This window comes from Eschrichtius robustus, chromosome 11, assembly GCF_028021215.1.
Source record: "Eschrichtius robustus isolate mEscRob2 chromosome 11, mEscRob2.pri, whole genome shotgun sequence".
NCBI classification, from domain to species: domain Eukaryota; kingdom Metazoa; phylum Chordata; class Mammalia; order Artiodactyla; family Eschrichtiidae; genus Eschrichtius; species Eschrichtius robustus.
This window is the reverse complement of record NC_090834.1, coordinates 9,909,431-9,934,741: the sequence shown is the minus strand read 5'-3', so window position 1 is coordinate 9,934,741 and position 25,311 is coordinate 9,909,431. Positions and strand designations below refer to the sequence as shown.

Here is a 25,311-nt window from a genome sequence, read left to right as displayed (position 1 = left end):
AAGCTGAGACTGCAGGTGGAGGTGAGCTAGGACAGTGGCTGGGGCTTCAGGTACTCTGGGTATCTGCTTCTCAAGTGAAACCGTTGCAGACTTAGTGTGGAGGAGGTTTTCCCTCAGGCCAGGAGAAGTGTAAATGATCACTCTCAACTACTGCTGGGCACAAGGCTTAAATTAAACCTCATAGGGTTTTAGATTTTAGGTCCAGCATCTCTTGTGGGTGGAAAAGGGGCTGAAGTGTGTGGGAGGAGGAAGCTGCTTGCTTTTCTTCCTTTCAAGGGGCGTACATTTAAATTCAAAGGGCGCACGGTCCCCTTAAGGGGGCCGCTCCCCTTGCTGAATCTTCCTCTCCCCAAAATACCCATGGAACCTTCTGGCCCCTGTCTGTGCACCCTCCTGTTTTGTTCCATCTTGTTTTGTTTTTTGGCTTCCCAGTGAACGGTAGTGAGCCCACCCACCTTCCTTTTGCCCCTTAAACACCTGAGACTCCGCTCTCTTAGTTCAACAGCCCCCCTTAACAAGCAGGTTCCTTGAACTGAAAAGTTACCAGATCCCAGGCAACCCGCTCATCTTTGGAGGAAATCCAAGGCAGTGAGCAGCTCTGTGGCTTAGCTCCGAACCCTGAAGTTTGGAGGGACAGCCTGGCTTCCTTGGCATTCCCGGAGCCGGAGGCAGTATCCTGCTGCTTGCCAGGCCTGACACCTGATGGGAAGGAGCTTATTCTTTCCGGGACACAACCAGGAGTTAAAATAGAGTGATTCCAAGCCACCCTTGAGAAAGCCAGGGGCCGGATGTGGAGAAGAGTCAGAAATAAGACAGGCCCGCTGTTCCAGGGAGTCATTTACAGGTGGGCCTGGCTCTGGCTTTTTGGCTTCAGTCTCTCTCTCTCCCTGAGCAAAACATACTTCCCTCAGATTCCTGGCCTCATGGAGGCTGTGCAGGGTCACAATGCCTTGAGCTCCCCACCTGTGTCATTGCAGGGCATGGTGGACCCATGGCCAGCTGTCACACTTGAACTGCAGGGACATATTTTCTTACAGTGAGTTCTGGTGGTCTTTGGGAATGTGATTTTTTCCTCAGCTTTGGGACACTTGTGAAATGTTCTCATGACCTTCATGCTGGCACAGAAGCTGGGCATTGTTTCCCTACTGGACTCCCGGAGAGGGGCAGAGAGGACTGGGTGAATTGCATTGTGGACTTAATGGTGCATTATTTGTACTCCTACTGGTCTCTTTGAAAGCCATCATCTCTACTTTGGTTCTCACGTGCAGGACTTACTGGAGAGGCACATGCGCTGGGCTGGGAGGAAAGATGGGCGGTAACAGTCTATGATCTAGGAGCTGGGCTGCTTTAGACTCGGTCCTGACAGAGGGCTCCTCGGTAAGGTGGATCAGTTCTAGGGCCAATCTCTTGGGGTGGTACCTGGGTCTAGAGAGTGAGGGGTTCAGGATAGCTTGGGACACTACAGGACTGATCCAGACTTCCTAGGTTCCATGACCTGGGGACATACAGACTTTTTGTGACCCAGTCCATGCCCCTTGCAGGTTGAAGCAGACTGGATCCAGCCCCCAGGAACGTAAAGGGAGTGCCCTTAGCTCCCTGAGACTCACTTTGCTGGATGCTTCGCCTTCTGGGTGCTTACCTTCCTCTAATTTCATTCTGTGCTTGGGATGGGGCTCTGGTATTGACGGGGTCACTCCAGATGCACGGAGATCACTCCCGTTTCCTGACTGGTCCTGTGTCTCTCAGGTCCTACTGTCTGTCCTCCCTCCATATGTAATGTCTGCTGTCCTCTCTTCTCAGCCTGTCATTTTGGAAGCAGTCTCCAGAACCTTGCTGTCTCCCTCTCCCTCCCAGGCTTCCTGTGCCCACCCCCCTGCACCCCAAGTTATTCAGAGAAAGCACCTTTCTCAGGAGAGGAGATCCAGCCCACGAGTCCCTAGTTTTCCCTCAACCCTGTATCCTGGGTGGCCCTGGCGAGTCAGGACTGAATTCCTCGGTTCCTCCCTTCCCCTGCTCCCCCTCAAAGAAAGAGCAGGCAGTTAGATTAATGAGAGCTGCCTGGCCAGCAGTCGCTTTGAGAAAGTTTGGGCTGTGATCCTATTTCATTCGGCTGATTGGAGCAGCCTTGGCTCGGAGGTGGCGTCCCTCCCCAGGGATCCCGCGTACAGTTACGCTAGCTGTCGCCGCCTGTGCACGCCCTTTCTGGACAGCAGTGACCCCCGCTCCTCGGCCCCTGCTCCTCCTCTTTTGTTTTCATCCAGCGTCTGCTTCCTCTCTCTCTCTCCCTCTGCCTCTTCCTCCCGCTCTCTGCCTCCCTGCAGCGCCAAGACGGCTCCCCAGCCTAGTCCGCCGAACGCAAACCGCTGAGAGTTTGCCGAGCCGCCCCCCGCCGGGGCCCGGGCCGCCGAGTCCCGCTCGGGCACGGCCGCCGCCAGCCGGCGAGGGAGCGCCGCCGAAGGAGAAGCAGCGGGCTCGCGAGGGGAGCCCCGGAGGGCGGCCGGGCGGCCGAGTTAGACTCCGGGGCGGTCGCGCCGCGGGCCCCCGCGCTCCCCCGCGCTCCCCCCTTCCGCGCGGCGCTCCGGGAGACGAACTTGCTCCGCTCGCGGCTCGAGCGACGAGCGTTTCCTAACGTGAGAGGCCGGGCGCCGCGGGCGAGGGGCGGGGAGCGCGGCAGGCGGGCGGCGAGGCGCCGGGCGGAGGCGCCGGGCCCCATGCCGGCGGCCAACATGATGGAGAGCCTGCAGCCGCCCGCCCTGCAGGTGCCCGAGCCGCGGGGCGCACCCGAGGGCAGCCGGGTCTGGTCCAGCTCGTCGACCCCCACGCTCCGCCGCCGGCGCTTCAAGATGCGCCGCACCAAGAATGTGCAGGAGCCGAGCCTGGAGGCCGGGCTGAGCCGGGAACTGCCCGGCGTCTTGGCTCCGGGCAAGGAGTTTCTGCAGCTGCCGTCCATCGAGATCACGCCCTCCAGCGACGAAGACACCCCGTGGTCCAACTGCTCCACGCCCAGCGCTTCCCCGCGCCGCAAACGCTTCCTCCTCCGCAAGTGGCTGCGGGTGAGTGAGCGGAAGGAGTGCAGCGAAAGCAGGTACGTACCTGTCCCGCCCCAGCCTTCTTCCCTTTTCCTCCCCCGGCCTCCCCACAGCCGTCGGGGAGGTGGGGTGGGGGGGTGCCCAGGGCACCCCGGGGAACTTCGCCGAGGATTGCAGGAGCCCTTCGCCAGGGTGGACGGCTTCCCCACGTGTCACCCATCTCCCCAGTCCCGGCCGGGGGGCCGGTGACTTTCCATTACACCCGTACTCGGGGCTTCATGCTGCGTTCCATCCCATTGGATCCTCACAGCAACATGAATACTAACAACCATAGCAGCTGATGTTTATTGAACCCTTATCATTCTCGGTCAGTATGATGAGCACTTCACGAAACCTCTTTGAGATGGGTACTCCTGTCAGTCCCATTGTACAGACAGAGATCGTAGAAGGCAAGACGTTAAGTGGCTCCTCCACTCAGACTTCAGTTTCTAAGCTCCATTTCAATTTTTATTATTTTATTTTTGGCCACCCCCGGTTGCCTTTCCTGGCCCCCATGTGTAGAGGAGGTGGCGGAGTATTCACATTGAGTGAGTCACATTTCTTATCACACAGAATCTTTAGACATCTAGGCCTGGTCCACACCATTATGGTTTGTGCCAGCTACTTCTTGTCTGGATAAATGTGGCATCTGAGTAGTCGGGAATTTTGCTTTCCCTAGACAGAGAACTGGTGTAGAAGACCATAGGGCAGCTCCACACAACCTTGGCCAGGGGTTGTGTTTGAGCCAAGGCCATTGCCTGGTGGAGGAGGGGGGGCAGTCCTCAATGGCTCATTGATGTCTTGGACCCTACCCATTTACCTTCAGACTCTAGGGCCCTGTCTCCTAACAGTGGTCTGTGCCTTTGCGTGGGGCAGACAAGTGATTGGCCACCTTCCCCGGGACTCCTCCTCCCAGTCTATTCAATTCCATTCATTTCAGTTCAACAAGTATTTATTGGATGTTCTTGTGAGTTCAGTCTGGTACCAGCTAATGGTGCTATGGCCAGGAGGCAGGGAGGGAGGGTGGGTAGAGCTGGGTAGAGTGTGGGGATGTGGAAGTTGAGAAGGAGGATGGGAGGAGACTTGGATAAGAAATTACGGCATGTGAGTTTCCCTGGATTGAGGAGATGGAATCTTTGGAAGACATGTACTGTGTGTGCCATGTGGTACAGAAGACTTCTGGAAGGAAGAGGCTCAAACCACAACACGTACAGAAAAGTAGTAGAAAACAGGAAGAATATAATGTCAGGGGCATGAGATCAGGAAAGGGGAACAGTACAGATGAAGGCATAAGAACAGGGTGAGATGTGTCGTTGAGGGGGCGCTGAGGAATTGGGCTGGGTTACACAGATGATGAGCATTTTAAGCCTGCCAGGCTTCCTTTCTCTTTTTTGGTTGTAATGACTGGATGTGGTTATCCCTGCAGGCGCAGATGTAAAGCTTGGTTCTCGGGCTTTTTGGGGACCTGAGGATAACAATTCTTTCTGTACTCTTACTTCATCCTGTCACCTTTTCCAGAGAGTAGAGGGAAATGGGGCAAGCTTGGTGGGAGCTAATCTTGAACTAAAATAGTTCATCCGTGTTTGTCAGCTTTCCCCTCAAATGTGAGAAACCCTAAAAGAGGCCCTATTTTGATCCTGAGATTCTGCCATGTATACTGAGGACAGCATATGGGGAAGATTCTTAACGCTGGTAGCCAGGGAAGGGATAGGGGAGGGTTTGGTTAGATTTAGGGAAGTCTGTCTTGGTTTTGAGAGTTGTCTAAAGGTGCAGTGGAGGGACTTCCCTGGCTGTCCAGTGGTTAGGACTCTGCACTTTCACTGCCAAGGGCACGGGTTCGATTCCTGGTCCAGGAACTAAGATCTCTGCAAGCCGTGTGGGCAAAAAAAAATTTTAGTGGAATCTTCATTTTTGTTGGAGCAGGAAACATACTTTTAAATCAGGAAGGGTTTTCACCTTCGAGGAGTAGTTTAAAAACTGGCAGTTGGGGAATTCCCTGGTGGTCCAGTGGTTAGGACTCCACACTCTCACTGCCAAGGCCCAGGTTCGATCCCTGGTCGGGGAACTAAAATCCCACAAGCCGCATGGCACAGCACACCCCCAGATGGCAGTTGTTTTCAATGGCGGCTTGCTGGATTAGAAGAATATATGTACATATGTATAAAAAGACAATCTCTGGATTCAAACCCAAATTTGTCTGACTCAGATCTCTACTCTTAACCACTGTTAAACTGCCTCCTGTTGGACTCTATCTCGACTGTGGCCAAAACAAAAACCCATCTCTTTTAGGCCTTGGAAGTAGAAGGCTTCTTGGAAAGAAAAGAAGCAGTCAAGTGAAGGGGTGCTTGTAAATGGCCAAGATGATTCCCTGAGGAGGAATTGACATTTAGAGGCAATAGGGCACAAAGAGAATTGGAACTCAAGTCAGGAGACCTGGGTTTAAATTTAAGTTCTGTCATTGCTTCGCTGTGGAACCTTGGACACCTCCCTTCACCTCTGTTTCATCTTCTCCATCTGTGGATTAGTGGGAGGTCTCAAGTGATACACGTGGAACTGTTTTGTAAACGTCCTCTTGCTGTGCAAGGGGGAAGGATTATTGTCATCATTCTGTGAGTGGCTCACATGGAGTGGATGTGTGCTTGAGAGTATAGGTTACATACTCACGTGTCCTGGAGCAGGACCTGGGACTCCTCACACGTTACACGTTCTGGATATAATGATTGGAAAGTGACCAGCTCAGGCTTGGATTAGGGGGATTAGCACACCAGGCCCAGCACAGCGTCCTTCCTCTTCACTGTCCCCACCCCAAGTCTACCTCTCTGCAACAGAGAAAAGCCCCTTTCAGGCCTGCGATGCAATTCTGTCTGATGTGGTAGAAGGCACGGGGTCAAGAGAGGGCCTCAGCTTGTGGATTTTAACTGCACAAAGATGAAAATATAAAGAGAATCAGGAGACCCCTTTCTTTTCCTTAATCCTGGGAAGAAAGAAGTAGAGAAAACGGTGAAGTTAGCAAAGACCTTGGGGGCCAGTACTCTGAGTCCAATTTTGTCTGTTTCATCCTTGGATCTTCACTGTCTAGCACTGTACTTGGCCTTTCGTCATGATCAATAGATGTTTATTGATGTGTAAATTAATAACGATTGAGTGAATGATTCCTTCTTCTCTCCTCTTTGGAGTGAAATTATCCTTATTCATGAATGAGGGAAAATTTCCTGGAGGACATGAGTCCAGAACTGAGTTTTTTGATGTGTGACAGCTTTATTGAGATATAATTTACATGCCATACAATTTAGTCAGTTTTAAAGTACATAATTCAATGGTTTTTAGTATATTCACAAATATGTGTAACTATCACCACAGTCAATTTTAGAACATTTTCATGACCTCGAAAAGAAACCCATACCCTTTGTATATCACCTTCAATCCCCCTCTACTCCTCGCCCCCAGCCCTAGGCAATCACGAATCTACTTTCTGTGGAGAGCTGAGTTTTGAATGGGAACCAGAAGCCGCTGGTGAAGGCAGTTTGGGTGTGTTGGCTTGAAGATGGGGATGGATGACCAAGTGTGGTCTTGATGAGGGATGTGGAAAAATGAGGGTGGTGAGGTGATGGGCCGACAGACTATGATTTATGCTGAAGAGTTTGCACTTCAATTAGTCAGTCAGTCAACAAAGATGTATTGAGATCCTATGGACAGTGTGCTTTGTCTGCAAAGAGGATTCAACTCAACGGGGAGCCATTGTAGGTTCCGGAACCCAGGAGAGACATGCTCAGAGTGGTATTGGAGGCAACGAATTCTTGCTGTTCTGTGTGAACCGGGTGCGAGGTAGAGGCCTGAGCCTTGCACTGTTCTTCCGGCACTTACTGTTACAGCTGGGAATTGTCATCTTAGCCACTGTTTAACATAAGGTGGCACCGTTTTTTGCTGGCCGCGTTGCCCTCTGAGCTCCACGGATAACGTAGTCTGAAGTTGATGGGGCAGGCTTTTAGAATTAGTACCTGCGTGTCTGCCCAAATCCCTTGGCCATAACTGGTTGTGGTGATTGTTCAAAACCCAAATTGAGGATTAGAGTCCCTCTCTCACCCGCTGGATTACGGCAAGAGGTCAGAATTGGACAGAGACACAACTTTTGTGATGGCATCCTGACATCATTCTCTGGAGGGGGAAAGGAGCGCTGACAAGGGGCAAGGGTGTAGGTGTGGCCGCCCGACGGCAGGCTGTCTGTCTGGGGGACACAGAAGCGCTTCTCTGCTCTGTCTCCCCAGGACGCCCTCCTTATTATCACCTCTTGCACCACTTTCCCATGGCAGTTCTGTCCCCTCTTCTGTGTGACACATCTACCCTGTCATGACTTCTGCTCGGCTGCACACCTGACCTCAGGTGGCGCCTCTCACTGATTCTGCCAGCCTGGCGAGCCTGGTTATCTAACTGTTGCCAGTCTAGCCGGCATGTGGGTTTGCACGTAATGATTATTCATCATTGGTATATTTATCGTAAGTCTTCATCCCCTTCCTCTGACCTTCGGAGGGAGTCTTGCTTTCGGTTTCAGCTCAGTTTCCAGGGAGCAGGCTGATGTGTGCTGCACCCATCAGCTCGGTGCGGACCCTGACATCTAGGAGAAGCACAGAGAGTGTGGGAGGGAGGTAATTCATGTCTTTCTTCACACAAAGCATCAAACAGGAGACCTGTGATTTGTCAGCAGATTAAATAAGTAATTGGTGCTGGATAAGGTTAAACTAGGAAAAACCTCTCTCCCAGACCCTTATTTCCTTGAGGGCGGGGACTCCATCTTACTTTCTGCTAAGAGCCTTAAATACACATTTAATCCTCACAACAACCCCCCAGGTGGGTTTTACAGCTGAGGAACCTTAAGTTCAGAGATTCACTTGCTCCTGGTCGCACAGAAGCAAGGGTGAGATCGGAATCACGTTCTTCTGATTCCAGAGCCCGCGCTCTTCACAGCTACACTGAACCATCTCCCCGGGGCCTGGGAATAGTTGGCCCTTGCGTGTTTGAGATCACTCCCACGTGGAAAGGGAGGTTCTGAAGGAGGTCGGGAGGATGGGAAGGCCACTGAGGATAAGTGTGTAGGTGTCAGAGGTCAGAGGTCAGCACGGGGATGTGTGAGGGCGGTGCTACCTGGCGTAGGTGAACTGCTCCGTGAGAAGCAGCCAGCCTTGGGCTGTAGATGTGGTTTCCAGATTCGAAGAGTCTGTGGAAACGGAGAAGGTAGATCCAAGCCCCGTGGGCTGATTCACACTGGCCAGTTTCCTCCATGGCAGTTGGTATTTCGAGAGTTTCTGTGGTGGTTTTGCACTCAGGAAGTGCCAGTTCCATGTCAGGGGAGAGACTGGGATTTTCATGGGGCAGATTAACAGGTGATAACTCTGCCCCGCTTGGTTAGTTTCTCCCAGGTACCGTCTGTACGCCAGTTGCTATGCTGGGCACTGATAACTGCTTCTAGGGTAACTCCGGAGTTTTCCTTAGGACGCGTGAATGGCTGAGCTGCCGGTGGGGAATTTCCTTCTTGACCCCAGTGGGTGAGCCGCTGGGCCCTGAAGCGGGCGTTCAGATACAGAACCCAGCTGGCCTGAGAGCCCAGACGTGGTTGCCGGGTCGCTGTGTGTACAAGAGCTTTACAAAGTCTGCAGGCTTTTCCTGGAGGCTTTGCCCTCTTGGGGTTCTTTCCTCCAAAGCCCATATCAGTGCAGTGACTCGCTAAGGGGCAGTTGTACCTGGTGTGAAGGGAGATGCTTTTCAACATCTTTCGGGGTGGGTGGGAGGTCTATGAGCTCTTGTTCTGTGACTTTGGAGCCTAAGGAACCTTCCTTCTCTAGGAGGAGATGGTGAGGCTTCCTTCAGGGATGCATAACGGAAAATCAAATGTGGAAGGAAGGCAGGATGGAGATGCCTCAAGCTGGGGCACAGAGATGTCAGGCCGTGGCCTGCCCCCGCCAGCCTCCATGCCACTGCGGGCAGCCAGGTGCCGCCTCCTGAAGATAGCCCTGGTGTCAAATATTCTTCCCTGTTTTCAGACCATGTGCCTGGGTAATCTTCATCAAAATCATCACTAGGAAGGTGCGGCTGTTCCTTAGCTAAGACCAGTGGTAAAGAGGAGACAGAGGAGGACACCCATGGCTTTTTCATTTGAGGCCCTGATACACCTTTTGGGTCAGATGCTGTGAAGCCCTTTCTTCTGCATCCTTTGTACGTATTCTAACTGGCTCTGGTTGTTCCACCCTGATTTTGTGGATAAGATAAAGGAAACGGGTGATTAGGCACGTCTCAGTGGCAGATCTGGGTTACAGTCTGGAACTCAGGCCTCTGACCTAAAGTCGGGGCTAATTTCTATCTGTCACGTCTCTGGAGCTTCTGCCAGCCTGGTACCTCCTTCCTCCATGGTCTGACCACAGAGGTTTTTTGGTCTTTGCTGCTTCTGGTTCAGAAGTTTAGTCAGGAAATGAGGGGGCTGAGTGAGGGGACTGAAAAAAATAATCCACAACCCACTTGGTTTTTCCACTTTCTTTTGCAACTATGCAAAAAGAATTTGCCTTGGGGCCCCGTTTGGGCAGGGGTGAGTGTGGTAACCCATGTATCATTTGCTCCAGCAATTAGGAAAATACAGAAAGATGATGGACGGTTAGTTTAGCAATACTGTTTTTTTTTTTTTTTTTTGAAGCAGCTGCGTAGCACAGGGAGATCAGCTCGGTGCTTTGAGACCACCTAGAGGGGTGGGATAAGGAGGGTGGGAGGGAGACGCAAGAGGGAGGGGATATGGGGATATACATAGCAATACATTTGAGTCTCTCCAAGGGTTTTCCAGCTTGTCTTTTTTTTTTTTTTTTTACTCAGTTTACTGTTTTTATTTATGTGTGTATTTATTTATTGCCCATGTTGGGTCTTCGTTGCTGTTTGGGGTCTTTCTCTTGTTGCCGCGAGCAGAGGCTACTCTTCGTTGCGGTGCGTGGGCTTCTCATTGCGGTGGCTTCTCTTGTGGAGCACGGGCTTCTGGGTGCTCGGGCTTCAGTAGTTGTAGCACGTGGGCTCAGTAGTTGTGGCTTGCGGGCTCTAGAGCGCAGGCTCAGTAGTTGTGGCTCAAGGGCTTAGTTGCTCCACAGCACGTGGAATCTTCCCGGACCAGGGATCGAATCTGTGTCCCCTGCATTGGCAGGCGGATTCTTAACCACTGCGCCACCAGGGAAGTCCCCCCAGCTTGTCTTAAAAGAAATTTTTACATGATAAAAGTCAATGAATATTGTATGTGTGATCAAATAGTTAGTTAATATAAAACTTTTGGACAGTAGGGAAAAGGAAAAGAGCTCATCATTTTACTATGCTAACCCAAACATTAGTACCATGCTTGGTGCATTATCTCCCGGTATTTTTTCTCATTCAGAGGCTTTTTTTGGCCATGCCATGTGGCTTGTGAGATCTTAGTTCCCCGACCAGAGATCAAACCCTTGCCCCCTGCAGTGGAAGCGTGGAGTCCTAACCACTGGACTGCCAGGGAATTCCCCAGAGTTTCTTTCTGATTGAAACTTCCTTTTTCATCAGCTCTTCTGCACCTTGTACCTGTATAAAGTAAGGGAGAACATAAACCCAAAGGTTAAGGACAGGTAAGTCTGTGAAATAAGGAAAATAAAAGGATTTCTGAAGCATTGTTTCTGGAGGAACCATCAGAATGAGACATTTCTCCAAAGGGGGGGATACAAGCCCTCTCATCAAAGAAGATGCCTCTTAGCCTCGTTCTTCTGTTCTCTGTGACCCAGGCTTGGCGTGAGTGCCGGTCTGACCCCTCAAAGCAGCCTGCCTTGACCCGGCAAGCATTTGTTTCCCAGCTGGGTCATTACACTGGGAAGCTCTTCCTGACCTTTCTGTATTCTTGGGATTGGATGGAATGACAGTAATAAAGGTTACTCTGAACAGGGTGGAGCTTCTCCAGAGAACAGTTTGCCCTTAGCGTGGGTGATACCATGTGTTTTCTCTGTCTATGATGAAGCACATCTTCTCGACATGTGAAGATCTCATTTAAAAAAAAAAAAAAAGGCCCCAGGAAAGAGATTGCACCACCTCTCCTCTCTTGGTTACTTCTTTCTATGTTTTCAAGTCCTACTATTGAGAAAGTTCTGCTGAAGATCTAACTGAAATCCCCCATGGTATAAATCAAACTCATTCTCTCTTGTTGTGTCCTCAGTGAAGATGAGAGACTATCAGGTCATTATCCTTTGAGAATATTCCTTCAGAGACTTATTGTTAGTAACTTGGGCTGTTGCTTCCAGATAGTAAGAGAAGCCTTGATTTGGGCTACCAGTTACTTGGTGCTCACTGATTCCCCGGTGGAGGTTGTGGAGCCCTGCAGACACAGTGGAGGAACTGGCAACCACACACGTTAGAAGGCAGAGCCAGTCTCAGAGGTGAGCAGAGTAGGAAGTAGCCTGCCCATTCAGAAAGTTCTTAGGGACACTGGACAATTCCTCTGAAGTGCCTTCTCCATGCTTGGACTCCTTCCCAAAATGCCTCTATTAGTTGACACGCCTTTTGTTTAGCAGCCAAAGAGATTAGGCTGAAAATGTAGATAACTCAGGAGAAGTAATTCTCAAGTTCAACAAACATTTTTTGGGCACTTACAGAGAATCAGGTGCTGTCCTAAGTGCTTGGGGCACAAAGATGGATACAAGTGGCCCTTCCTTGAGGAGCTCACAGCCTGTGGGGGAGACTAGTGTGCAAAAGATAATTTCAGTAGAATATGGAATTTGGACTAAAACATTAAAAAATAAAGGTCTGAGGAAAAGATCTGCTGGGAGGGAGATGGGAGGAGCGTCCTGGGACCTAGATTTCACCCCCGAATAGCCTTACTTTTCTCGCACTCAGCTGCCACCCCTTAGTACCTACAGTTCTGGTCTGCATCTCGCTCAGAGAATCTAGTCTTCATGGTAGATGAGATTTGTGTGGTCATTTCACCTTTGAGCAAACTGAGAAGTGCAAGGTCAGTGGACAAAGCTGGTCAGTGGCAGAGATGGCTCTAGAATACTGATCTCCTGCAACCTAACTATCGTATTCTGCCCACCCCATGTCCCTAGGAGCCTATCTTGGCCCAGGATGGAGCCATATCTTCATCAGCGAACCCAGGAAGCTCAGACAGGCCTCATCCATTGTTAGGGGCAGGGTGATGGTTGTCCTAGGGCGACTGCCTTTGTGCCAGTCCAGGGGGCTGTCTGAGGCAGCATCGGAGGTAGAGGCTCTGGTTCTGTTATTTATGTATTTATTTTTTGCTGTGTGGTCCTGGGCAGGTTACTCAGTCTCTCTGGGCCTCAGTGTCTTTCTCCTTGGTAAAATGGAGAGTATACATTTCTTCTTCATCTTGTAAGACAGAATTCAGTAGATGTGTCTGAAGAATTATGCTCATGTTATCATTAGTTAATAAAACTGAGATTTCTTTGGTGGTCTGTGAGGTTTTGAGTCTGCTGCTCTGGTTAGTATAAGCTGAACAGTGGTTTGTTGTTGCTTTGATGAGATGTCACTTTTCTGATATATTGATATGTGGTGAAAATGAGTTTATACTTTGTGGGCTGCTCTTGGCTGGCTGTCTCTTCAGTGTTGGTCTGCTTAAGGTTCTGAATCCAGGCTTATTTCTCCTTCTCCGTCTCCCCTCCCTCTCCCTCACCCCACCCCCTTTCCTTCTCCTGAATCTACATACTATCCTTGGACTATTTTATTCACTCTCTTGAATTTAATTATTCCTGCATGGTGATGATTCTCACACTTACATCTCAGACCTCATCTCTTTCCTGAGCCTTAAGCTCATCTCTCCAACTGGCTGATGGGCATTTCCATTGGAATGTTCTTCAAAACAGTCCATAACTGAACTCTTCACCTTTCCCTCCAAACCAGTTCCTCTCACTCTGTTCCTTGAGGGGAGGGTTGGTACCCTTCAGTTTTGCACGGTTTCCCTCCTTTGGAGGAAGTCTGTCTTCTCATCTCCACCACCATCTCGGCTCCCTGGGCCATCACCATCTCTCACATATGTTACTCAAGCGTCCTCCTAACTGGTCTCCCTGATGCCGCTCACCCTGCAGCCAGAGTGACCGTTCAGTGCCTTGGATGGATGCTTCCTTTTATTTCTAGGTCTTCACAGACATTGTTCCTTTGTGCGGAATTCCTCTTTTGTAACACTGACCCCCTTGGCCACCCTGCCCTTCTTCTCGTTTGGATCTTAGCTTAGTTATTGTTGCTCTAGCAAGTATTTCCTGACTCATGTACTTATTACATCTGTGTTCTTAAGTTGTGGCTACTTGGTCACATTGTATCTTTCACTGGATCAGAAGCTGTGAGGGCAGAGTTAATTGTGTTCAGTGTTTGTTTTATTCAGTGCTTGCTGAGCTCTTTGCGTGGAATGTAGTAAACATACACTTAGGGAGTGAATAAATAATCAAATGGATGAAGGACTCGAAGGAAATTTGATTTTCATGGAATTCTATTGGAAATCATTTTACAAAACAGGAAGTCCTCCTGAAGTTGAATAATTATGCCCTCGTGGGCCATTTATGTAAATCTGGATTACTATGTATTGTTTGTCTGTTTTAAGTCTTTTGGTTTCTTTCATGGTTTTTCCTTTGTACTGTGTCTTCCCTCAGACTGCAGGTGCCCAGAGACCAGACATGGCTGCTCTTCTAAGTGTGTTCTCTATTTGGGGAGACAACTTTGGCATCACCAGGTGAAGAGTGGTTGACCTCTCCCAAAACGAGGCTCCAGAGAGCAAAGCACATGGGGGGCAATATTTTGGCTCGTAGTCAACCTGGGGCCCAGGTACAGTCTACAAATAGTGGTTAGCCTTTTCCCACCAAAGACCTGTGGCAGCTTTGAAGGCTATTTTTATTTTTGGAGCTGTGGTTGCCATGGTAACACAGTACATTTTTCTGTAGTCTTCTGATTCCAGGTCAGGACAACAGTTGTTCCTCTTGCAGGAGAGAAGGATTTTGTGATAGATGCACCCTTCCTCCTACCCTTTTTCCCTCCTACTTAATCCAACCAATATTTATTGAACACGTATTATGTGCCAGGTACTGTTCTAGACACCAGAACCAATAGTGAACAAAATAGTTTCTGCCCTAGACAGCTTACATCCTAGAGAGGGGAGAAAGACAGTAAACAAATTAACAATACAACATTGATCCCTACTTATTTAAAAACAAGTTACTTGAGCATATCACTGAAAGGGAATTAGTGTGTTTTCTAAAATTGGAAAATCAGGAGTTGTAAAAGGAATGCCTTCCACGCTGCGCTGGAGAGAGATATGTTGGGCGTGGAGCTGGGGGCTGACTCCCGTCCCACCGATAGTAGGACTTCATTCAGTTCTGGAATGCGGATGCACCTGTTGCTCTGACCTCTCCCAAGACCTAGGGAGACATGGTATTAAGCTGGGCCTCTCTCTGCAGCTGTCAGGTCCCAGGGCAGTTGTTCTCCTGGTGTTTTGCTTCTTTCTTCCTCTTTGCTCCAGTGGAAACCAAGAGCCAAAGGGCTGCCAATACAAATGGCCCTTCTTTATGTCGTGTAATGAGAGCCTTGAAGGCAGGTTGGGAATGCCATTAACTGAGGGACTATAGAGTATGGAGCCTTGAACTGGGAGCCTGGGGGGAGGTGCAGAGGAGAGAGGGGATGTTGACACCTGCTGTTGGGAGATTCCGGTCAGAGCGGCAGAGAATGGTGCCCGCTTGGACTCAAATGAATGCAGTGCTGGCAATAGCAATGTGATAATCTCTTAATGTGGGGAGGATTTGATCCTTTTTTCCGTGATTTACAAGGCCCTGGGCTCCGGAAGCCGGCGCAGAGTATAATTATTCTTTGTATTTGCCCCAGCACTTACCACAGTGCCTGGCACACACCGAGCCTTCCAGTGACATGCTTCTGGCACGACGCTCCACCACTTCATTTGTTCCCGCATCCTACGGGGTGGATGTAATGAGTATGTCCACTTGGATTTAAGGGAATTGAAACTCTGAAACACGCCCACATCCATACAACTGAGTAATGATGGAAACCTGACTCAAAAAGGTTGTGTCCTGTCACCTTTAATTTAGGCCTTTTTCTGTATTGTGCAAACATGTATACATCTGGCATTATACCAAGGCTGATGTTTGTGTGCTGACGATGTGGGTCATTAAAATCCACAGGAAATGGTAAGTAAAGACCAAATATTAGAAGTGGCTGTTTCAGCATGCCTCACCCTGTGAAAAGCTTTGGTTGGATTTTACTTCCCCTCCATTCCCTTCCCATTTGGAGGGACACATTAAACCTTCAGGCTGTCACAGCAAGGCGAGTCCAGATTCTGCAAAATCTGACAGCTTGGTTGCTCTGTGCCCGCCACTGAGCTCTGACTGGCCTGTGCCCTTGAAGGGTTTAGTCTAGTATATTTATTATTCATCCACTCATTTGTTCAACAACAGATTTTAATTGGGTGTCTATTAGGCAGTCAATGCAAATCATTCAAATAAATGTAAAATTTGAAGATGTGGCCAGTGCTTCCACAAAGGGGACACCAGTAGCCGTTAACATTTGGTGGTCCTGGTGATTGGCCAGCCTTTGTTGTGAAGGACATCCTCTCTGTAGAAGATCTTCCTGAGGAAGTGGGGTTGCATGGACATTTTGTTTTAGGAGAGCAGAAGCAATTTCCTCACAACATAGGGCCTAGCTCATTCATTTCACAGAATAGGCAAAGATGGCTCATGTTTTGTTGGCTGGAGAATCCCAGCTGTGAACATGGGGGTAACCAGGGCTTTTTCTGCTCCTTCCACTTTCTGCTGGATGTAGAACCATTGAATGTTCCTTTGGTTTCTCCAGCAGAGGATGGGCAGGAAAAACAAAAATTCTGTTTCTCACAAACATCGTTGATGCAGTGATTCAGAATTTAGGTATTTTGGGCTTCTTAACTGCATTTTTCTCCCTCATAGCCACAGAGAATCTAGAGTCCTAGAGCCTCTACCCGCCGTTGCCTGCTAGATTAAGGCCCCTTTGCTTGACAGGTGCTATTTGCAAATAATTCACTTTCACTGTCTTAATCAGCTCAGTAGTATCCTCAGAAGGTTTATAAGAAATAGTTGGCACCGATAACCTCATCCACTAGAGGGCAGACAACAGAAGCAAGAAGAACTACAATTCTGCAGCCTGTGGAACGAAAACCACATTCACAGAAAAATAGACAAAATGAAAAGGCAGAGGACTTCGTACCAGATGAAGGGACCAGATAAAACCCCAGAAAAACAACTAAATGAAGTGGAGATAGGCAACCTTCCAGAAAAAGAATTCAGAATAATGATAGTGAAGATGATCCAGGACCTCGGAAAAAGAATGGAGGCAAAGATTGAGAATATCCAAGAAATGTTTAACAAAGATCTAGAAGAATTAAATAACAAACACCTAGAAGAATTAAAGAAGAAACAAACAGAGATGAACAATACAATAACTGAAATGAAAAATACACTAGAAGGAATCAGTAGCAGAATAACTGAGGCAGAAGAACGGATAAGTGACCTGGAAGACAGAAGGGTGGAATTCGCTGCTGCGGAACAGAATAAAGAAAAAAGAATGAAAAGAAATGAAGACAGCCTAAGAGACCTCTGGGACAACATTAAATGCAACAACATTCGCATTATAGGGGTCCCAGAAGGAGAAGAGAGAGAGAAAGGACCTGGGAAAATATTTGAAGAGATTATAGTCGAAAACTTCCCTAACCCAAGTCCAGGAAGTGCAGAGAGTCTCAGGCAGGATAAACCCAAGGAGAAACATGCCAAGACACGTAGTAATCAAACTGACAGAAATTAAAGACAAAGAAAAATGATTGAAAGCAACAAGGGAAAAATGACAAATAACATACAAGGGAACTCCCATAAGGTTAACGGCTGATTTCTCAGCAGAAACTCTACAAGCCAGAAGGGAGTGCCACGATATATTTAAAGTGATGAAAGGGAAGAACCTACAACCAAGATTTCTCTACCCAGCAAGGATCTCATTCAGATTTGATGGAGAAATCAAAAGCTTTACAGACAAGCAAAAGCTAAGAGAATTCAGCACCACCAAACCAGCTCTACAACAAATGCTAAAGGAACGTCTCTAAGTGGGAAACACAAGAGAAGAAAAGGACCTACAAAAACAAACCCATAACAATTAAGAAAATGGTAACAGGAACATACATATCGATAATTACCTTAAATGTGAATGCATTAAATGCTCCAACCAAAAGACACAGGCTCGCTAAATGGATACAAAAACAAGACCCGTATATATGCTGTCTACAAGAGGCCAATTTCAGACCTATGGACACATACAGACTGAAAGTGAGGGGATGGAAAAAGATATTCCACGCAAATGGAAATCAAAAGAAAGCTGGAGTAGCAATACTCAGATAAAATAGACTTTAAAATAAAGAATGTTACAAGAGACAAGGAAGGACACTACATAATGATCAAGGGATCAATCCAAGAAGAAGATATAACAATTATAAATATATATGCACCCAACATAGGAGCATCTCAATACATAAGGCAACTGCTAACAGCTCTAAAAGAGGAAATCGACAGTAACACAGTAGTGGGAGACTTTAACACCTCACTTACACCAATGGACAGACCATCCAGACAGCAAATTAATAAGGAAACACAAGCTTTAAATTACACAATAGACCAGATAGATTTAATTGATATTTATAAGACATTCCATCCAAAAACAGCAGATTACACTTTCTTCTCAAGTGCACATGGAGCATTCTGCAGGATAGATCACATCTTGGGTCACAAATCAAGCCTTGGTAAATTTAAGAAAATTGAAGTCATACCAAGCACCTTTTCCAACCACAATGCTATGAGATTAGAAATCAATTACATGGAAAAAAATGTAAAAAACACAAACACATGGAGCCTAAATAATATGTTACTAAATAACCAACAGATCACTGAAGAAATCAAAGAGGAAATCAATAAATACCTAGAGACAAATTACAATGAAAACACAATGATCCAAAACTTACGGGATGCAGCAAAAGCAGTTCTAAGAGGGAAGTTTATGGCTATACAAGCCTACCTCAAGAAATAAGAAAAATCTCAAGTAAACAATCTAACCTTACACCTAAAGGAACTAGAGAAAGAAGAACAAACAAAACCCAAAGTTAGCAGAAGGAAAGAAATCATAAAGATCAGAGCAGAAATAAATGAAATAGAAACAAAGAAAACAATAGCAAAGATCAATAAAACTAAAAGATGGTTCTTTGAGAAGATAAACAAAATTGATAAACCTTTAGCCAGATTCATCAAGAAAAAGAGGGAGAGAACTCAAATCAATGAAATTAGAAATGAAAAAGGAGAAGTTACAACAGACACCGCAGAAATACAAAGCATCATAGAAGACTACTACAAGCAACTCTATGCCAATAGAATGAACCCCCTGGAAGAAGTGGACAAATTCTTAGAAAGGTATAACCTTCTAAGACTGAACCAGGAAGAAATAGAAAATATGAACAGACCAATCACAAGTAATGAAATTGAAACTGTGATTAAAAATCTTCCAACAAAAGTCCAGGACCAGATGGCTTCACAGGTGAATTCTATCAAACATTTAGAGAACAGCTAACACCCATCCTTCTCAAACTCTTCCAAAAAATTGCAGAGGAAGGAACACTCCCAAACTCATTCTATCAGGCCACCATCACCCTGATACCAAAACCAGACAAAGATGCTACAGAAACAGAAAAGTACAGACCAATATCACCGATGAATATAGATGCAAAAATCCTCAACAAAATACTAGCAAACAGAATCCAGCAACACATTAAAAGGATCAGACACCATGATCAAGTGGGATTTATCCCAGGGATGCAAGGATTCTTCAATATACGCAAATCAATCAATGTGATACACCATATTAACAAATTGAAGAAGAAAAACCATATGATCATCTCAATAGATGCAGAAAAAGCTTTTGACAAAATTCAACACCCATTTACGATAAAAACTCTCCAGAAAGTGGGCATAGAGGGAACCTACCTCAACATAATAAAGACCATATACGACAAACCCACAGCAAACATCATTCTCAATGGTGAAAAACTGAAAACATTTCCTCTAAGATCAGGAACAAGACAAGGATGTCCACTCTCGCCACTATTATTCAACATAGTTTTGGAAGTCCTGGTCATGGCAGTCAGAGAAGAAAAAGAAATAGAAGGAATACAAATTGGAAAAGAAGAAGTAAAACTGTCACTGTTTGCAGATGACATGATACTATACATAGAGAATCCTAAAGATGCCACCTGCAAAGTACTAGAGCTAATCAATGAATTTGGTAAAGTTGCAGGATACAAAATTAATGCACAGAAATCTCTTGCTATCCTATACACTAACAGCGAAAGATCAGAAAGAGAAATTAAGGAAACAATCCCATTCACCATTGCAACAAAAATAAAGTACCTAGGAATAAACCTACCTAAGGAGGTAAAAGACCTGTACTCAGAAAACTATAAGGCACTGATGAAAGAAATCAAAGATGATACAAACAGATGGAGAGATATACCATGTTCTTGGATTGGAAGAATCAATATTGTGAAAATGACTATACTCCCCAAAGCAATCTGTAGATTCAGTGCAATCCCTATCAAATTACCCATGGCATTTTTTACAGAACTAGAATAAAAAATCTTAAAATTTGTATGGAGACACAAAAGACCCTGAATAGCCAAAGCAATCTCGAGGGAAAAAAACGGAGCTGGAGGAATCAGACTCCCTGACTTCAGACTATACTACAAAGCTGCCGTAATCAAGACAGTATGGTACTGGCACAAAAACAGAAATATAGATCAATAGAACAGGATAGAAAGCCCAGAGATAAACCCACGCACCTGTGGTCAACTAATCTATGACAAAGGAGGCAAGGATATGCAATGGAGAAAAGACAGTCTCTTCAAAAAGTGGTGCTGGGAGAACTGGACAGCTACATGTAAAAGGATGAAATTAGAACACTCCCTAACACCACACACAAAAATAAACTCAAAATGGATTAGAGACCTAAATGTAAGACTGGACACTCTAAAACTCTTAGAGGAAAACATAGGAAGAACACTCTATGACATAAATCACAGCAAGATCTTTTTTGATCCACCACCTAGAGTAATGGAAATAAAAACAAAAATAAACAAATGGGACCTAATGAAACTTAAAAGCTTTTGCAAAGCAAAGGAAACTGCAAACAAGACAAAAAGACAACCCTCAGAATGGGAGAAAATATTTGCAAATGAAGCAATGGGCAAAGGATAAATCTCCAAAATACATAAACAGCTCATGCAGCTCAATATTAAAAAAACAAACAACCCAATCAGAAAATGGGCAGAAGACCTAAATAGAAATTTCTCCAAAGAGGACATACAGATGGCCAGGAAGCACGTGAAAAGCTGCTCAACATCACTAATTATTAGAGAAATGCAATTCCAAACTACAAAGAGGTCTCACCTCACACCAGTTAGAATGGGCATCATCAGAAAATCTACCAACAACAAATGCTGGAGAGGGTGTGGAGAAGAGGGAACCCTCTTGCACTGTTGGTGGGAATGTAAATTGATACAGCCACTATGGAGAACAGTATGGAGGTTCCTTAAAAACCTAAAAATAGAATTACCATATGACCCAGCAATCCCACTACTGGGCATATACCCAGAGAAAACCGTAATTCAAAAAGACACATGCACCTCAGTGTTCATTGCAGCACTATTTACAATAGCCAGGTCATGGAAGCAACCTAAATGTCTGTCAACAGATGAATGGAAAAAGAAGAGGTGGTACATATATACAGTGGAATATTACTCAGCCATAAAAAGGAACGAAATTGGGTCATTTTTAGAGATGTGGATGGATCTAGAGACTGTCATACAGAGTGAAGTAAGTCAGAAAGAGAAAAAATATCGTATATTAATGCATATATGTGGAACCTAGAAAAATGGTACAGATGAACTGGTTTGCAGGGCAGAAATAGAGACACAGATGTAGAAAACAAACTTATGGACACCAAGGCGGGAAAGTGGTGGGGGGTGGTGGTGGTGGGATGAATTGGGAGATTGGGATTGACATATATACACTAATATGTGTAAAAAGGTAACTAATAAGAACCTGCTGTATAAAAAATTAAAAAAATAAAATTCAAAAAAAAAAAAAGAGACAAGCTGTGGCCAATGATGAGCTGACATGGGAATCCAAAGTCTCAGCACCTTTGCCTAACCGGGGTAATACCAAAAAGGCATCCTAGCTCAAAGCTCCCCATGGAATTGGCAAAAAACCAAACAAAAAAACCCAAAATAGTTGGCACCATGCAGGGAACTCCAGACCCCACTCATCCAGGTGAAGTGGATAGGTAATGGAGAATGATTGAATGAATGAACGAACCTTTAAAAATAAATATATTGTGTATTTAATACATATAAATATTACATATGTATGCGTGTATTTATACACATATGTATATATACATATACATATATTTTTAAACCCTGGGTGTCCCATAGGGCAAGTGAGGTCCCATTGGCCGTGGGATGGTGACTCACATTTACCAGCAAGAAATTTTAATTTGTGTATTGAATGCAAGATTCTTGTCTTGATGTCAGCAGTCGGGTTAGATCCATCCATGTCAGAGAGACTTAGAGACTTGGCTTGCTCTGTTCTGGTTGAGGACAGGATAAGCCCACCTGTGGCTGAGTGATGAAGGGTCTGGAGTCACAGGTGGCAGCTGATTGTGAATTAGAGAGTGATGGGGGCAGCTGAGGAAGAGAATGTTTCTACCTCTCCCAAGGCTGTTCCTCTGCAAAATACTGTCCATAACTTCCCAAGCCGACTCTGTTCCTCACTCTGTCTACACAGATGACTTCCCAGGGGCTGCCTTTGACTTCTATTCCAGTAGCAGTTTCCAGCCTGCTTCCATGGGGTAAAATTCCAGCCTGGAGCGAGTTTTCTTCCCTCGGGCTGCTTTGTATCATCAGTTTCCTCCTGCATAAACGGAGGATCATGATAATCCCCACCTTGTAGGTTGTTTTGAAGATGAACTAAGAAAGGTAAGGCATCTCTCTAAAGTGTCTGTGCACAGTACGTGCTCACTTTCTGATCGTTCCCTTTTATCTCCCTCCCCTTCAAATTCAAGGGAAAGAGGTGTTTTCATATTGGTGTCCTTTGGGGCCAAGCTTATCTGATCTGAAGGACAGGCCCTGGGACTTGTGGTTCTTTGTCATTGCACCACCTTTGCTGAGTCACTTGGGGTTGGCAGACGTGGAAAAAATAGTGGTCCAGAGGGTGGTTAGGGCAGTGTGTGATCAGCTAAGGCAGCCTGTCCCGTCTCAGTATTTCCCTGTGCACTTCTGGAACCTGATCCCCCTTCTCACGGGAAAGGGAGGGGGCCAAGTAACCAGCGCTGAAGGTGTTACGCGTATTTTGCCCGTGCTGAATTTCCTGTGATGTGGCTTCATGAATCTTTGATTTCAGCTTAATCAGTGCTGCCCCGTAAGGCTCTGTTGGAGGACTAAATGCTGGAGGGCAGGATTGTCTTCTGAGATTGAGATGAGTGGCATTCTTTGATATGCAGGATAATAAGGAGAGAAGATGCTTTTGGTGCTAGGGAGAAGATGCAGAAAGAGAACTTTTAGAAAAATGAGAAGTTGTAAGAAAGAGCCAAGGTAAGATTTAAAGACAGTCTTTAAGAGAGAGATGAGGTGGGGAGCGGGAGGTACAAACTGTTAGGTGTAAGATAGGCTCAAGGATGTATTGTACAACATGGGGAATAGAGCCAATATTTTGTAATAACTCAATGAAAGTTACCTTTAAAAATTACATAAAAAATTAAAAATTAAATTTAAAAAACATATGAAGCATTTGTGAGATTAGGATTGGTTTTGTGTGTGCTCTGTGATGCTTCTGCCATCTTTCATGAGACTTATTTGGGGAACTTATAGTTTGAGAAACACTTTAACTTGTTATATCTGAATATTTTATGAGCACTTAGTCTTTTTTTTTTTTTGCTAAAGGCACAAAAATGATTTATTAATCTTTCAGCAAACATGCATCACAAACAAACAGAAATCATTCTCGCGGCCTGAAAAGCACCTGAAGGCAGGCTCAGGCGTGCCGGCCCACCCTCGGGACTTGCGTGCTGGTTGGACTGGAGGTGCCCCGGTGCCTGTTGGCACTCTGCCTCCAGGGCGGGGGTGTTAAAGTCCTCGGGTTCCAGATTCCAGGGGCAGAGTGCACAGCCCCTCCCTCGGCCTGGCCTCGGCCAGGAGCTCCCCCTCCCTGGAACGTCTGTGGAACCAGCTATGAGCACTTAGTCTTATATTAGTAGGAATATTGTGATCTGTTTTATCCCCATCAACATCAATGATAAATATTGTTTGGATATGTACTGTGTAAGAGACATGTTTAATATTTAGGAAAATAGGAAAGCAAACATTTAAGTCTGCTTTGGTAGAATCTGCCACTTAATACTGATGTGAACTTGACATATTATTTTCTTTTTTGAGATTCCTCTTCTCACCACCTAATTTTATTATCTTCATTATATTTTTCACTTTTGAAATTATCCTATTTTTTAAGTTGTCTTTGTTGATGATCTGTATCCCATCTCTGCAGCTCTACTGCCAAGCCACAAGAATTTGAGGTCTTTAGGAGCAGGGGCCTTGGCCGCTACTATGTCTCTGGTTAGAACAGAGCTGGTACCTAGAAAACACTCAACGACAGCACAGACCGCATACATTTTATGGAATGAACCGTGGTTAGTAGTTATCCTTATTATGAGTGAGTGCACCAAAGGGCTAGGAAAAAAATGTAAAATACCTCCTCTTTGCTCTAGGAGTTTATATTCTCGGACCCAAAGGGCAGCTGTGGGCAGAACTCTGCTCTAAGAGCGTGCTGACTAGAGTTTTATTTTTTGCAACGCTATTAAATACCTCTGTGGCTTTATACGTGTCTCTTAACTTCTTTGGCCTTTGGTTTCCTGTTCTGAAAGGGAATGAAGTAGACAAGATCTTCTTTTTTCTTTTTCCCCCCTTTTAAAATATTTATTTATTTATTTATTTTGGCTGCGCAGGGTCTTTGTTGCAGCATGTGGGATCTTCGTTGCGGTATGCATATGGTATCTAGTTCCCTGATCAGGGATCGAACCCGGGCCCCCTGCATTGGGAGCGCAGAGTCTTACCCACTGGACCACGAGGGAAGTCCAGACAAGATCATCTTTTAGGCCTCTTTTTGCTGTCAGGGTTGGTCCATGACTTTATTAGTAGAATTATAGACGATGATAAAATGATAAGCTGCAGACAGAGTAACAGTGAAAGGAAGCAGGGCTCAACAGGAGCCTGCAGCAGTGAGCCAGGACGGTTTCTGTCTCTGCCCGTGAAACGCCTCTCCAGGTATCTGAGTGACACCGGTCCTCCACTCCCTGCTGTGCAGCCAAGACCACCTTGCCCTCCTGGTTCAGTTCATGCAACTCCCTTCTCCGCCAATCGCTGAGCTTTCAAACTGATTTTCCCCGCAGATATCCTTACTTACTTCAACCTTCCTCAGCTTCCTTGCATGTTTGAGGCCAGAAGGGGCCTTTGTGGTCATCCAGCACACCCAGCAAACTGAGGTTCAGAACGGTGAGGCTACTTGATCTGTGTGCTGCCGAGCTAGTGGCAGAGCCAGAGCTGCACCCAGACTTCTGAGCCCAGCTCCAGCACTATTGCTGCACCGTACTTGTGCTCTGTTTTCCGTATGTTTTTATTCTTCATAGTTGAGTGTTGCTTTACACACGACTCCAAAATGAGTGTATATGGGTGCTATAGAGAACCCAGTTGGGTGCCCTGAAGTCTTTTCATAACCCACTTTAGCAGCCCTCCTGCTCTCGCTGCAGATACAGGGCTCACTGAAGATTTGCTACAGACTTACCTTACCATTAGTTGATGAAGGTGGTAATAATTAAGTAGTCAGCAGGTATTTATTGCTTGCCGCACTTTTGTTTTGCACTGTGCTGAAGTGGTGGGAATGCCAAAGAAGGAGCTAGAACTGCCCTCAAGCGCTGGCAGGCAGAGGAAGCAGGAGCTTCCAGATTTCTCCCTCACCTGCTCCCATCACCTGCAGTCAGGCACCTCCTGCCTCTTTCCCCGCTCGTCGGTTCTCTCCATCCTCATCTCCTTAGCTTGAGCCTTCATCCCCTCTGCTTTACTGAGAGGGCTTCCTTATAGGCCTCCCACTTA

At 46.3% G+C, this 25,311-nt stretch overlaps 1 protein-coding gene across 2 annotated transcripts in view; it reads left to right on the top strand.

The window, feature by feature from the left end:
- Positions 1 to 2,711: 2,711 nt before the first annotated feature.
- GRAMD1B (GRAM domain containing 1B) overlaps positions 2,712 to 25,311 on the top strand; it is a 173,324-nt gene continuing 150,724 nt past the window's right edge. For both annotated transcript variants that reach the window (XM_068554599.1, XM_068554600.1), the window contains exon 1: positions 2,712 to 3,085. In XM_068554599.1, the coding sequence (XP_068410700.1) occupies positions 2,712 to 3,085 (374 nt within the window). The remainder of the gene's footprint in view (positions 3,086 to 25,311) is intronic.